This window comes from Rattus rattus, chromosome 1, assembly GCF_011064425.1.
Source record: "Rattus rattus isolate New Zealand chromosome 1, Rrattus_CSIRO_v1, whole genome shotgun sequence".
Lineage (NCBI taxonomy): Eukaryota > Metazoa > Chordata > Mammalia > Rodentia > Muridae > Rattus > Rattus rattus.
The window spans coordinates 209,293,779-209,309,529 of record NC_046154.1 but is presented as its reverse complement, the minus strand read 5'-3'; the positions used below and the strand labels follow the sequence as shown (position 1 = coordinate 209,309,529).

Sequence of the window (15,751 nt, the reverse complement as noted above, 5' to 3'; positions counted from 1 at the left end):
CTAGAAGGGAGGTGAAAGCATTTAAGAACCCTTATTAAAAGTAGGTTTTGAAAAAATCTAAGCCAACACTTGGTTCTTACATTTAGAACTGAATCTTCCATATCTTGCTGGAAGGAAGTTGGTTCTTTCTACTTAATGACACTCATCAGAGGATAATGTGTGTACATTTTTGATTTTTTCATTTTGCCTTGCTTTGTTCTTTCTAAATATTTTTCCTATTTGGCTGTTTTTATGTTAAATTATAGCATGAGTTATATTTTATACGATAGCATTTGAGTAAAATTCAGTGCACTTTAACACAGGTGTTTACCCTCCTATTTAATAAAAGGTAATTATACATCCCAAGAAGATAAACTTTATTCTAACTGTAAATATCCCTTTTTAAGCAAAAAGGTCTGCAACATTAAAATGTATAAAAGTATACAGAGCAGATATTACTGTATCATTTTTATAAAGGAAATTAAATAATCAAAAACAAAATTGCTGTGTGAAAGAACCTGAGCATCAGATAAAAAGTCAAGTTTTGTGATTTTTCTTTTCAATATTCTTCATATGTAACTAACTCTCTTCAATGGCTGGATCATGAGAAACATATACTTTTCACAATCTTTCTATCCAAGGGATGCATTTAAACGATCAATTTATTTGCCAAAGTGTGTGAACCAGTGTCACTGCATGTTTCAGACCAGCAAGAAATGTTCCTAGAAGCTAAATTTTCAGATCAATGTTGAAGTTGTGATCCTTGTGACACTAAAGTCACAAGTTAATTTTAAGTCTTTCCAGGGACATTAACAACTTTATATTCTAAAGACATAAGTAATTCAATCCTTTTCATAAAGCCATAATGCCTCAATGAAATCATGATATGATTTATGAGGTGTAAGAAACTAGTTTATGATTTTTCAACTGTTGGTTTACTCAAATGTCCTTGGCACATTTTCCGCAGTCCTATTGAAATGGTAATCCAGCCAACTGATGTAATTGAAACATTTCATGTTGCACAATAGTTTTAATGACACTGAGACATATAAGTATTTTTAAGCCAATTACAGTTACTATTTTAAATAGACTTAAAGGTAGTAACAAAAATAATAAAAGCAGCCACAATAGCATTAACATGTATTAAGCTCTGTACCACACAATGAACTAAGGACTACATATACACCTTGTCTGCTCCTCCTGACAGCCCCAAGAAGCAGCTACCAGTATCACTTCATGTCATAGATGAATGAAAGCTCAGAGAGAATAAGACCAGTTTGCTTACAGCCATTCATGACTAAAAAGGACAGAGTGGGGATTAGAATTAGTACTGATTATCTCTAATTCTAGTGCCCTACTGGGCTCTATTCAATGTCTGTCTCTTAGTGGACCTTATCCAATCCTTACACATTTTGTCTTTGACATTACCATCCACCAAAGTGATAACACACTTTGCTTTTTCTCAGTACGATACTTTCCAATAAACTTTAAATTTTCTATTTTAATCTATGTGATACTTGAAAAATTATTATCTGTATGGAAATTCTGAGCGGGCAAAGAAGCTGTTTTCATGTGGTTTGTTATGTTTGAGCACATATTACTGAGAAATAAGATGCTGGACTGTGCACTATGGAAGTACAGGGTTATATAATTCCCTTAGAATGGCTGAACTTATTCACAAGGGACCAGATGGCACAGTTGTTTCTTCAAAAGCAAGCAACAAAATCCTCAAACAAATACAGAGAATGATATTTTGAAGTTGCCTTAGGGTACATAGTCAAGTTATGAGGCAATTTAAAATCTGGACTTCATTTTCTTAAACAAAACAAATATCATTTAAAATATTTATAAACACAACTAATATGATTATGTTGAAAACAACTACATACATCTTTATTTAAATGGAACTGCCAATAATACAGCTGCTACAAAGAGAGGCACTGGCAGAGACCTCACTTCTGTCAGAGGGGTTCCAGGCAGGAAGAGCATGCAAAAGGCTTGCAATACATAATTTTATTAATTAAAATCTTAAAACACAACTTACAAATATATTATTTACTTAGACTGTATTGAAAATTAATTGGAGTTTATTACTATTAATTATCAAAAATGAATTCAAGCTAATAAGTCAGTTTATAAATATAACATTTCAGTTTTTAGAAAAAGGAAATAAAAATATAATATTTCACTTATTTAATGATATAGCTAGTATGATTTGGGATCATTAAGTTGCTAATATAAGTGATATAATTTATGTCTAACTTTAAGTTTGTAAGTTAGATGTGCTTAAGTAGTAGATTTTACTTGCCACATATTCTGGTTAGAATTAGACAAATTTTATTTTTTATGTATATGTATATACATGTAAGTACACATGTACATTATAGATATATATACATATGTGTGTATGCAAACATGTGTGTGATATGTACTGTGGTAGGAAGGTTGACATGAAGAAAATTTTACAGTGCTTCCTTTACCACATGAATCTGCATGAAAGCAAGCTCTAAGGAACTAGAAAAACCACCACTGCTACCTCTGCATATATAGGCAGCAGCTGTATGCACTGAGAATCTAGGCTGAAGCTAGCAGTTCCCTGGGAGTACTAACTCATTAGCATCTACTCAAGTGGCCCATACTCACAGATGTAAAGACAGTATCCTGACTTCTGCAGGAAATCACGTAGTAAGGTTTTCAGAACACAAGGCCCTAGCTACCGCTCTGCAAATTATTATTTTAAAACTGCAGAATTTCTAGTACAATTCATAAAGGAATGGATTCATTTCTTCCTAACTCACATCCTGTTCATAACTTTAAACATTCTCATTTTCTCTCCCAAAATGAATATGGCCAACACAAATGAGGAAGGGTGCCAAGCTCACAGACACGACTCACTCAGTAGTGAGTTCCCGCATTTGTTTTGTCTTTGTTTTTGTTCTCTTTCTTATAACTTTGATTTGAGAGTGAGCCTTGAGCTGTCTGCACAGAGATAGGAAGGAGATATTCAAAACCGCAACAGAAACTCCTGGGAATCAAGGCCCCTATGGTTCCAGGAACTGGGAAGGGAAACTTTGTAGCCTCTTCTCTTTCTTTTCTTGGCTTTGTGCTGAGAGCCAGTGTATGTGTGTGCATGTGCATATTGGTGGCTGTGCTATCACAAGAATGACAAAGACATTTAAGAGTCTAAGTAACTGTTACAATTATATTTCATAAGGCCAAAGTATACACACCGAAAATGGGTAGAAATACACAAGTTTCAAACAGGGAAACAAAAACTGAAAAAGTCAATAAAGATTCTCTGATCATAAGGATCAAGGTAGGTTGAGAAAGTCTTAAGAGCCCTATAGGACAGAATTAAAAGTAACATTGGGACAGACAGAGCGGTGTAAACAGATTTGAACAAATGATGTTCCCACATCCTTGCATGTAATAAAAACAAAGCAAAAAACCCAATTTATAGCATTAAGGGGCTCATAGAACCTAAAACTAATCAAGTTCAGACACATGATAATCATATAAAGAAGAAACAGGGCCTTGAAAACAGCATAGAAAAACAATTTATTACATTATAGAAATCATGAGTGCAATAAATACAGAGTGCTTTCTTTTCTTCTTCTTCTTCTTTGTTTCTTTGTTCCTTTGGTTTCTCTGTAGCTCTGGCTGTTCTTTACCTCCACTCTGTAGACCAGGCTGGCTTTGAATTGAGCCGCCTGCCTCTGCCTCCTAAGTGCTGGGATTAAAGGCATGTACCACCGCAGCCCAGCTAGACTTCTTACGAGAACCCCCGGGGGCAGAAGGGAAGCTGAATCTACCACTAATAAAATCGAGCAGTTCTCTGAATTCAGGCCATTTGGTAGAGCTTTTCTAAATGGTCTTCTGAGGAGCACAAGTTCAGGTTTTACTGAGGTCCTTTAAGTGCCTCCTAGCACACCTCACTGTGTGAAGACCTAGATTCTCTAAACCTTTATCAGTACAGTTATTAAACAAAGCAAAATGCTTGAGGGCAGAAACTGGGTCTCCTTTATTAGGGGTTCCCAAGCATCTGCATTTGATTGATAAATGGTGGAGTTCAAGTTGCATGAATGAGTGACTATCCTAAGACGGTCCAGTACAAAATAAAAGCACATAGGAAGGGGAAGAAGATCCAAAGCACTAAGGGGACTTGACTATGTAAACAGGAAGGTAAACGATTTTAAATATTATATTAATTCATTTAATAGAATTATTTCGAGATGCAAAAGCACATACTTATAAATGTTCATTAGATTACTAGTATCTGAGTTTAAAGTCTTCATGATGACTTTAATATGTCACCTGAGTGAAACCTTCATAACCTAACATTAGCTCTCCATTTCTAGACTTGCCAGAGCCAGGCTTTAACAAAGAGTGATATGACGGACCGAGTGATTTACATCACTTAATGTGATAAGTTTGAACTCTTGAGACCTATTTGTCTATTGTCTATAGTTTAGTTCCTTAGCATGAATTTTTTTTTGCAATACTACATGGTGAGTAAAATAATTAAACGTCACATCATGAGCTAAATAAGATCTTTGATAATGTAATTTTCCTACATTCCAGTTTGCATTTCTGTTGTTGTAGTAAACAACCATGCCCAACGGGAACCAGAGTAAGAAAGAGTTTATTCCAGCTTCTACTGGATCTTGAAGGGAAGTCAGGACAGAAATTCATAGGCAGGAAAGAAGCAGAGGCCATGGAGGAGTGCTGTTTACTGGATTTATTTCTTATACAACTCAAGGCCAACCTGCACAGGAACATATAACCCACAGTAGGATAGGGCGTCCCAGCTTATTAGTCATTAAGAAAATACCCCAGAGACACGCAGCAACCCTTCAACCAAGATTCACTCTTCCTAGGAATGTCTAGGTAAGCTCACAAAGCCAGTCAACATACACATACATGTCAAATTTGCTATTGCCTGGCTATTACATTAATAAAATATTAATATAAGTATTAAAAAATGAGCAATATAGAAAGACACAACCTGTTTCTTCTTTCATTTTTAACTTCTGCTGCTCTTGAACTTTCCTTTTAAACTTTCTTAGAAGGTTAGCTTCTTTTTGACCACCCATTTTATTCTTCCAACACATAGTTAATAAGGAGTGCTTGACTTTAGGACTCAACAGTAGAGCTAGCCAGTCCCATCTCACCCTTCCCTCTCCCTCCATTCATATGAATTTTAACATAATAGCCATGCACATTTTTTATATATAAAATTACTGTCTTAAGACTTCCACAGACTAGTGTAAATGAAACAGTTTTCTTTTTGGGATATGGGAAAGCACTATACAAACTATTTGGATAATTAAACTGGTAACAGGAGTTGATCATTTCATCCAAGTGGACCTTGAAAACAAATGTCCAAAGTCCAGTGTTGAAAGGCACTTTCGTTATTAATATTTCATAAAAATATTTCAAACACTGAGAAAACTAATTAGTGCTTTTTAGGCTATTGAAGAAAATCCATATCTTCAAAAGTCAACAATAGTTTTAAACTGGTATGACTCTTGTCTTCAGCTTTTAATATAACATCTTAGTGCCTTCCTGCTGCAGCGCGATGTAGACTGATTGTAAGTTATAGTTTTGAAAAGGTAATGTGGGGAGATGAATTCTAGACTCTAACATGACAAAACTATAGGTGTGAAACTGTCCTTGTTGATATCTTTTGTAGTCGTCACATTTAGTAGATGAGGTAACAGAAACACAAGAAGTGCCCACTTGTGCATTAATGACAGGGTGGATAATGAGAGTCCAATTTTCTGCTTTCTAGTTTAGTAAACTTTCACTCATATACAACAGTGAAGGCGGTAATAGAAAAGATTTATTCAGGCTTACTCCTTAGTAGACTTAATGCTAGCAATTCTTAGCATTACTTCCTTAGAATTATTCAATAATTAGTTTATCACCACAATTGATCGATCAGATAATTCTACATCCTGTAACAGCACCAGAATGTGAAGCCTGGTTTGTCACACTGTGAAGATGTGCTATTTTATTCAGTCAAATCACTGGACACATTTAATAGACAAATTCACCAGTTAAAACTATGAAAGGAACCATTTGTACAGTCTGAGCACATAAGGAAGTCTGCTGGAGACAGTGACTTCACAGTACCTTAGTACCTAAAGGTACTAAGTCTAGCTGCGATGTTGATAAATCTTGGGTTCTGAATTGTAGCTGTGTCCTGATACAGCTGGGTCTTAGGGAACTTACTTCTCTAAGCATTATTTTCCTGGTTTCTCCATCTGAAATATGACACAGGGCATCCCTCACTGAGTTATTATACAGTAAAATAAAAGAATATATTTAAACAGTATAATTCTTGGCAGTGTATCCAATGACAGTTTTTTTAAAGTCATTTGCTTTCGCTTTTTTACTTGCATTTTTGGTTTTTTAACACACGCCCCTAGAGTATAAAACTCAGTTCTAAGAAATATGATTATGTAAAGCACATACTATTCTGGTAATACTTGGTTATAACCAAGAATTGTTATATTTGGATCATATAAGGATTTAAGTAGATTCCTGGGAAGGCTTCCACAGAATACTCACGCAGGAGAGTTTCCTCAGAAGGTTACTCCAATCTAACACATTAGCTTCATCTGCTGGAATAGGGTTTCACAAACCACCCCTTTCCACACAAGAAAAAGCTTATTTTTTTCTTATTCTTTTAACCAAATAAGATACTATCATCCAAGTGAATACCTCTTTTTTGAGCTCTTACAACCTTGCTGAATACATATTTAGACAAAGGACATAGACAAATGATATAGGAGTATACGTGTGATTAAGGCAAGTCAATCTCTATATATTTGGAAAAGTGAAACCCAGCAGCAGCAGCTCTCATCTTTGCACCTTAGCTCAGTTACCAGTGCCCTGAGATATATTTATATACACACACGTGTGTGTGTGTGTGTGTGTGTGTGTGTGTGTGTGTGTGTGTGTGTGTGTGTGTGTGGTGGGGGCAGCACCCTGATTTCTGGTTGAGATAGGTTGAACCCTGAGAGATCCTAAAAGGGACGGCAGGTGCATTCCCATTCTCCCAGAATATCAGGGGGCCATGTAGCTGGCCACCCCCAAAGACCCCTATAGAGAGTTTTGAGACAGACCAGTCAGGTAGAGCTATGCCCGAAGCCCCTCCTCCACACGTGACCACAGGTCATGTAGGCCCAAGACAGATCAGTCACAGAGGACAATGTCCCAAACCCCTCCTTCATAGGTGAGGACATGACCACAGGTAACAGAGGCTCAGGACAGATCAGTCATAAAAACAGGACCATGCCCCCAAATATGTAGATGAGGCTGGACCCATCCAAAACACTATTTAACTGTCCAGTTCAGAATTAAAAGGGTGCAGGAATTATTCCACAGTCTGAGACCTTCTGTCTTAAGAGCTGTACCTTGCTCTTTCTATCTCTATAAAGAATTAAGTAGGAAGTTTGATGGGGAGTATATTGAATCTGTAGATTGCTATTGGTAAAATGGCCATTTTTAGTATATTAATCCTGCCAATCCATGAGCACGGGAGATCTTTCCATCTCCTCAGATCTTCATCAATTTCTTTCTTCAGAGATTTGAAGTTCTTATCATACAGATCTTTCACTTGTTTGGTTAAAGTCATACCAGGATATTTTATATTATTTGGGACTATTGTGAAGGGTGTCATTTCCCTAATTTCTTTCTCATCCTGTTTATCCTTTGAGTAGAGGAAGGCTACTGATTTGAGTTAATTTCATACCCTGACACTTTGCTGAAGTTGTTTGTCAGGTTAAGTAGTTCCCTGGTGGAACTTTTGGGGTCACTTAAGTATATCAACACATCGTCTGCAAATAGTGATAATTTGATTCTTCCCTTCCAATTTGTATCCCTTTGACCTCTTTTTGTTGTCTGATTGCTCTGGCTACGACTTTTAGTACTATGTTGAATAAGTAGGGAGAGAGTGGGCAGCCTTGTCTAGTCCATGACTTTAGTGGGATTGCTTCAAGTTTCTCTCCATTTAGTTTGATGTTAGCTACTGGTTTGCTGTATATTGCTTTTACTATGTTTAGATCTTTCCATCCCAGTTTGCAATCCCACCAACAGTGGAGGAGTGTTCCTCTTTCTCCACATCCTCGAAAGTATCTGCTGTCACCTGATTTTCTTTTTATCTTAGCCATTCTGACTGGTGTGAGGTGGAATCTCAGGGTTGTTTTGATTTGCATTTCCCTGATGGCTAAGGATGTTGAACATTTCTTTAGGTGTTTCTCAGTCATTTGATATTCCTAAGCTGAGAATTCTTTGTTCAGCTCTGTACCTCATTTTTAATAGGGTTATTTGATTCTTTGGAGTCTAACTTTTTTAATTCTTTGTATATTTTGGACATTAGCCCTCTATCAGATTAGGATTGGTAAAGATCTTTTCCCAATCTGTTGGTTGCCATTTTGTCCTAACAACAGTGTCTTTTGCCTTACAAAAGCTTTGCAGTTTTATGAGGTCCCATTTGTCAATTCTTGATCTTAGAGCATAAGCTATTGGTGTTTTGTTCAGGAAATTTTCCCCAGTGCCCATGTGTCCAAGACTCTTCCCAACTCTTTCTTCTATTAGTTTGAGTGTATCTGGCTTGATGTGGAGGTCATTGATCCACTTGGACTTAAGCTTTGTACAGGGTGATAAGAATGGATCGATCTGCATTCTTCTACATGTTGACCTCCAGTTGAACCAGCACCATTTGTTGAAAATCCTATCTTTCTTCTATTGGATGGTTTTGGCTCCTTTGTCGAACATCAAGTGATCATATGTGTGTGGGTTCATTTCTGGGTCTTCAATTCTGTTCCACTAATCTGTCTGCCTGTCTTTGTACCAATAACATACAGTTTTTTATAACTATTGCTCTGTAATACAGCTTGAAGTCAGGGATGAAGATTCACCTAGAAGTTCTTTTATTGTTGAGTACAGTTTTTGCTATCCTGGCTTTTTTGTTATTCCAAATCAATTTGCAAATTGCTCTTTCTCTCTCTATAAAGATTGAGCAATCATTCTGGAAATCAGTCTGGAGGTTCCTCAGAAAATTGGAAATTGCACTACCTGAGGACCCAGCTATACCTCTCCTGGGCAAATACCCAAAAGATGCTCCAACATACAACAAAGATATATGCTCCACTATGTTCATAGCAGCCTTATTTATAATAGCCAGAAGGGGAAGACCTTGGTCCTGCCAAGTTGGACTCCCAGTGCAGGGGAATGTTGGGGGGGGGCTGGTAAGGGAGGTGGATGAGGGGAACACCTGTATGGGGGAGGGGTGGGAAAGGGCTTATGGACAGAACCCGGAAAGGGAATACTTTGAAATGTAAGTAAAGAAATATATCTAATAAAAATAATTAAAAAAAAAAAGCTATAACACCTCCTTCTTGGGGATCTGCTCTCCTTTAAATCGCCACCAGAAGCTTCCCTGCACCCTTCACTGGCTAGTCAGTCTCCAGCTGGCTCAGCCAGGCCTGAGCAACCTAAGAGGCAGGCAGCAGCAGAAAGGAGGAGGACTGGCAGCTGGGGGCAGTGGAAGCACCTAGCCCGGCAAGAGATCTCCGTGGGAGAGTGCCTAGCACCAAAGACACACACACAGACACACACAGACACACACACACATACACACTCCCATAACCATAGGTTAGGTTGAGCTTCAAGTACACAAAGAAAATGATCTTCTGAGATGTTATTTCGGCATCTACAATGCAAGTTTGGGAAGAGACCATGGATGTTCTTATCGGACCCTCCCTAACTCCTATTCTCCAGTCTTTCCCATTAGCTCTTAGCAGAGCCATCAAAGACACCTACCAACATAAGAGATAGCTAAGTGATCTTAAGGAGGTTCTAGGAAGGAAGAGTTACTCTTCCACTCTCATACTAAGATCCAAGCAATGCTAATCAGTACCATAAAGAGGCATCTGTCCAGTAGGCAGAAGTCCTCACATCATACAAGCGCTACTAACTCAGCACTAGTAGCTGCTCCAGTGCCTTGAGGTATCTGTTCTGTGATAGGCACTCAGTAATGGGATGTCTGAAGAAGAAGGCAGTGGTTGCAGGTAATGTTAACAAATGCTTTTCACGACAGTAGAACTGTTGGATAGCATTTGCCAACATCATGGTATAAATACTCAGCATGGCTGATTCAAAGCGCCAGTGGTTTAAAAGTTCCTTACAGGTGAATACTTTTAGGAGTCTAGTATGAGCTGCCAGTTCAAGACTCTGAAGTGAGGACTTTCCACAGTTAACTGAGAAGGGAAGCTCTACCTTGAATAGGAGAGGTACCATTCTAGGGACAAGGTGGAGTTTCAAATAAACATAAAAAGGGAATAAAGAGGTGCCCGCCACCTTGTGTGGTCCATGCTGCCATTGTCATGATGGACTGTATGGAACCTGTCAAACCATGGGCCAAAAATCCTTCCTGCCCTCAAATTGCTTTTGCTGTGTCAATACTAAAATAATTAATGGGAAAATAATTCAAAGGATCCCTTTAATGCCAAGAATTAAACAGTCTAACTTGCAGATCACACCAGCTCTTCAAATGCCTCACTGCTGGTTTCAATCTATTAGGTGTGATAGCAACATGTCTACTTACTATGGGCTTGCTGGGTTCTTCTTCAAGTCCTGAATAGGAGACCCAGCTACCTAGTGTCTGCTGCCAGTCAGAGACAAAGCTACACACACAAGTGTTTCTTGCCAAATCTCTAATTTGAAAAAGCCCTTTATGTTTTGTTTGGTTAATAAAAGTATGTCTTTTAATATTGTACTCTGATAATCTTTCCTGGTTGTATATAAATTCTAGTGAGATGATTAAATGAACACTATAATAGCTTCTTGCTGTTTTTTTGAACAATTACACTACTGTGCATGGTCTACCTACTAATTACTACTAATAGCTATGGTTCCCGAACACTACAAACTGCAGTACACCTACAGACAAGAAAGAGCCCGCTTCATACAACTACTGAAAAAGACTGTTCACAGGCATGTTGAAAACACTAATTTAAACGTTGATATATTTCCCCAACATTTTCTTAAACTCAATTCAGTATTTACCACATGCTGTAGGGAAGAGAAGGTATATCTGATCTGTGAGCTGTTTCTCATTTGCTAAATCTTGAAAGTGGAAGTAACTTAATATTATACTCAAATATGCTTCAACGCTCTTACCTGCACATTTGTAGTCCGAGGCTACACCTTTAAGCGTTGCATCAAAGATGGATATTTCCATTCTCTGTTTCCTGTGGTGACAACTCAGAAGCAAGGAAGGCTGGGATACAATTAAATGAAGAAACAAGTCTAGCTCTAAGTCACCGGTTCCTCTTCGACCCGGCTGCCGAACTACAGTGACCCCGAGGGCTTGTCTAGCAGATGACCGTGTGGATGCATGGAGGCTTTCAAGGGAGAGAACCCTTATCTTCTTCCCTGAAGAAAAAGAAGTACTAGTGCTTAAGGGATCTTCAGCAGTCGCCATGGAAATGCACGCCTGGTTAGGCTTAGCTGCATCAGAATCAACTTCTGGGAGATTTAAGGAACTCTTGCCTGTTTTTCCACCTTCCTTCTGTTCTGGTAATTTGCATTTGGGTAAGGCCACAGAGGAATAGGTCATTAGGGAGATCCTGCTGGCAGTAATAAATATGTCGAAGGGAATGAAGTTAAGATTTTTCACAATGGATGACTGGTGGGAGGGGCGGGCGATGCGGTGCTGACTGGCACCACTGTGCTGCTCTATTTGCACAATGCGGATTCTAACACTGTCACTGCCAATGCCACTGTCCTGAGCACCACTGCATCCAGAAGAGGTTTCGGCTGTGCCTGCATCAAATGTATCTGCTTTCTTCTGTTCGTGTTTAGAGATCTGTAAGAAAAAAAAAAAAAGCAAATATGTCAAAGTAGTTATGCATCAAGTGTCACTACATGAACAATGTTATATAAACATGCTGTTTAAAGGAACTTATAATGAGTTTAGTATAACTTAAAGCCATAATCATAAAAGCTAAGTGGATGCCCATTTCCAAGAAAAAAATTGCCTCATAATCCACAGGAAATTTTTTCCTTGTTTTGAGAATGGTTCATGCTCCTTAGCCTGGGCTCTATGTTTTCCAGATTGGTCTGAGATTCACAGCAATCCTTATGTTCAGTCTCCCAACAGCTGAGGTTACATGCCTGACACCATGCCAAGGAATTCTTGAGAACAAATATCAAATGTGCATCTCCTTGATTAAAATGTATTTCAGAGTGTCAGTATTTCTCACTTTATATTAATAAAATAAATCAGCCATTAAAAATGTTTCCCCACGCCCTTGGTCCTGCCAAGACGGAGCCCCCGGTGAACGGGATTCTTGGGGGGAGGGGGGGAAGGGGGGGGGGATGGGGAGGGGAACAACCATATAGAAGGGGAGGGGTATGGGTAGGGGAATGTTGGCCTGAAAAACCGGAAAGGGAAAAACATTTGAAATGTAAATAAGAAATACCCAAGTTAATAAAGATGGAAAAAAAAAAAAAAGAAAAAAAGAAAAAAGAAAAAAAATTTCCCCAAATTACGTTAGTAGTCTTACAATAATCTTCCAAATAATGCAATAAATGACTTCAGCTACCAACTGGGATAACCACTGGTGAACACTGATTCCACCTGGGTTCAGGGTACACTGTTTTTCATCTTATCATAAAACTGGTTTGTAGAATTTTGTATAGTTTTTAGAAAGAGGGAAACTATAAGAAATTCAGACTTTGAGGGCAAAGACTGTCACTAAATAAGTGGATGGCACTTAGAAAGATGTGACTTTTTCTTTTTCTACAACAGGACTTGGGAGGAGGGTAAAGGTGAGCCGTCAAGTCAACACTCCAGTTATGAAGGCCTCCGAGGGTAGGCTTCCCACTGATGAATGACGCCTTGTGGAGAAGAAAGGACTGTGGTGGCAGCGGATGGGCAAAGTCCCTCTGAGACCCTCTGCTTCTCCTGGGATCTGCTAACAACCTAGCTGGCACTGGACACTCACTTGGTTTTATTTGAAGTGATAGAGACTAATCCATATAAATATGGGAAATCAATAACACTACACAAGAAAAACAACCCCCTATTCGTTATTCCCTATGCACTAACAAGTGTCATCAGTGTCGTTATTCCCTATGCACTAACAAGTGTCATCAGTGTCGTTATTCCCTATGCACTAACAAGTGTCATCAGTGTCGTTATTCCCTATGCACTAACAAGTCATCAGTGTCGTTGTTCCCTATGCACTAACAAGTGTCATCAGTGTCGTTGTTCCTATGCACCAACAAGTGTCATCAGTGTCGTTATTCCTAAGTGCACCAACAAGTGTCATCAGTGTCGTTATTCCTATGCACCAACAAGTGTCATCAGTGTAGTTGTTGTCATCCCGTTGCACCAACAAGTTGTGCACTAACATCAGTGTCGTTTATTCCTAATGCACCAACAAGTGTCATCAGTGTCGTTATTCCCCTATGCACTAACAAATTGTCATCAACAAGTGTGCATAACAAGTGTCGTCGCTATTCCCATCATTGCACCAACAAAGTGTCATCAGTGTAATTTATTCCCTACGTTAACAAGTGTCATCAGTGTCGTTGCCTATGCTAACAAGTGTCATCAGTTATTTGTTCCCCTAACAAGTGTCATCTAACAAGATTGTCATCAGTGTAACAAGTGTCATCCCGTTGTTCCTATGCACCAACAAGTGTCATCAGTGTAGATTGTTCCCTATGCACTAACAAGTGTCATCAGTGTCGCTTGTTCCTATGCGCACTAACAAGTGTCATCAGTGTAACAAGTGTCATCAGGTGGATTGTTCCTATGCACTAACAAGTGTCATCAGTGTCGTTGTTCCCTATGCACTAACAAAGTGTCATCATTCCCCAACAAGTGTCATCATGCACTAACAAGTGTCATCAGTGTCGTTGTTCCCCATGCACTAACAAGTGTCATCAGTGTTTGTTCCTATGCACTAACAAAGTGTCATCAGTGTCGTTATTTCCCTATGCACTAACAAGTGTCATCGCGTTGTTCCCTATGCACTAACAATGTCATCAGTGTTGTTCTAATACTAACAAGTGTCATCAGTGTCGTTGTTCCTATGCACTAACAAGTGTCATCAGTGTCGTTATTCCCTATGCACCAACAAGTGTCATCAGTGTGCATAACGTGTCATTTCCTATGCACTAACAAGTGTCAAGTTGTCATCAGTGTCATCAGTGTCGTTATTCCTATGCACTAACAAGTGTCATCAGTGTCGTTGTTCCCTATGCAGTAACAAGTGTCATCAGTGTCGTTGTTCCCTATGCACTAACAAGTGTCATCAGTGTCGTTGTTCCCTATGCACTAACAAGTGTCATCAGTGTCGTTGTTCCCTATGCACTAACAAGTGTCATCAGTGTCGTTATTCCCTATGCACTAACAAGTGTCATCAGTGTCGTTATTCCCTATGCACTAACAAGTGTCATCAGTGTCGTTGTTCCCTATGCACTAACAAGTGTCATCAGTGTCGTTGTTCCCTATGCACTAACAAGTGTCATCAGTGTCGTTGTTCCCTATGCACTAACAAGTGTCATCAGTGTCGTTGTTCCCTATGCACTAACAAGTGTCATCAGTGTCGTTGTTCCCTATGCACTAACAAGTGTCATCAGTGTCGTTGTTCCCTATGCACTAACAAGTGTCATCAGTGTCGTTGTTCCCTATTCCCTATGCACTAACAAGTGTCATCAGCTGCTACTCAACAGCTTCCCTCTACTCCGCCCCCTTGTGGTTATAACCACATCACAGAGGACACTGAAAGGCCATTTCTAGACGACAAGGTATTACCCTTGTCCAGTCACACTGGCCTCGGGCATAGTCGCACAGGCAGTCTTCTGTCTGTCTGTCTCCCGTACTGTCTTAAAAGAGCCTGTAAAAAGCATGCACCATTTCATTTAATGTCATGACTAATTCTTTTCAATGAGTCCCACATAATTATAATTTGGGGCTTTTATTCTTGCTAAGACACATCTACGAGAATTGATGAGAAATTCTAAATAAGTTCTCAGATGTTAATAGTATGAAAATATGTTAAGTTATTGAATGTTTCCAATCACCTTTTCAAAGGACTGCACTAGGATCCAAGACAACTTGGAATGGAGAAATATTCTTAAGGCACAGTGTATCTCCTAAGTGTTATTTATCAGTTATTATATTCTAATTCGACTGGTTAAAAATATTTTGCCAAATGCTACAAACTAGTGTAAGCTGACTCCTAAAGACACACTGTAAAATATAAATAACTTAATCAAAGATAATGAGGACGCACTTAGGAACTTTCCCAACAATTTTTATCTTGATTCTATAGTGCTGAGAAACACAAAGACATAACCTATTTGAAACAAAACAATGTAACCCTACTCTTAGAGGGCACTCTAATGTGTACCATTAAACACTCTAATTGGATATTTTTTATTTACATTTCAAATCCCGGTTTCCTGACCATAGCTCCCCTAGCCCATCCTTCCTCCCACTTCTTCTATGACGGTGTTCCCCTACCCATCCACCCATCCCTTCCCCCTTTCCCGCTCTGACATTGCCCTACATTAGAGGGGAGGTGTCTAGCCTTGGCAGGACCAAGGGCTTCTCTTCCCATTGATGGCACCGTTTTCTGAAGTTACTTGATCCAAATGGTGCTCTTGTCCTCAAGTCAATCTGTCTACACTGTGCTCTTGTCTAACCACAGCACTTCACTGAGCTGGAAGCAGCTGGCTAAGAGTC

At 38.9% G+C, this 15,751-nt stretch overlaps 1 protein-coding gene across 1 annotated transcript in view; it reads right to left on the bottom strand.

Moving 5' to 3' along the window:
• The window catches only part of Vps13b (vacuolar protein sorting 13 homolog B), a 543,994-nt gene that overhangs the window by 189,736 nt on the left and 338,507 nt on the right, over nt 1-15,751 (bottom strand). Inside the window, exon 34 of the mRNA XM_032914442.1 lies at nt 11,170-11,857. Coding sequence (XP_032770333.1) covers nt 11,170-11,857 — 688 coding nt within the window. The remainder of the gene's footprint in view (nt 1-11,169; nt 11,858-15,751) is intronic.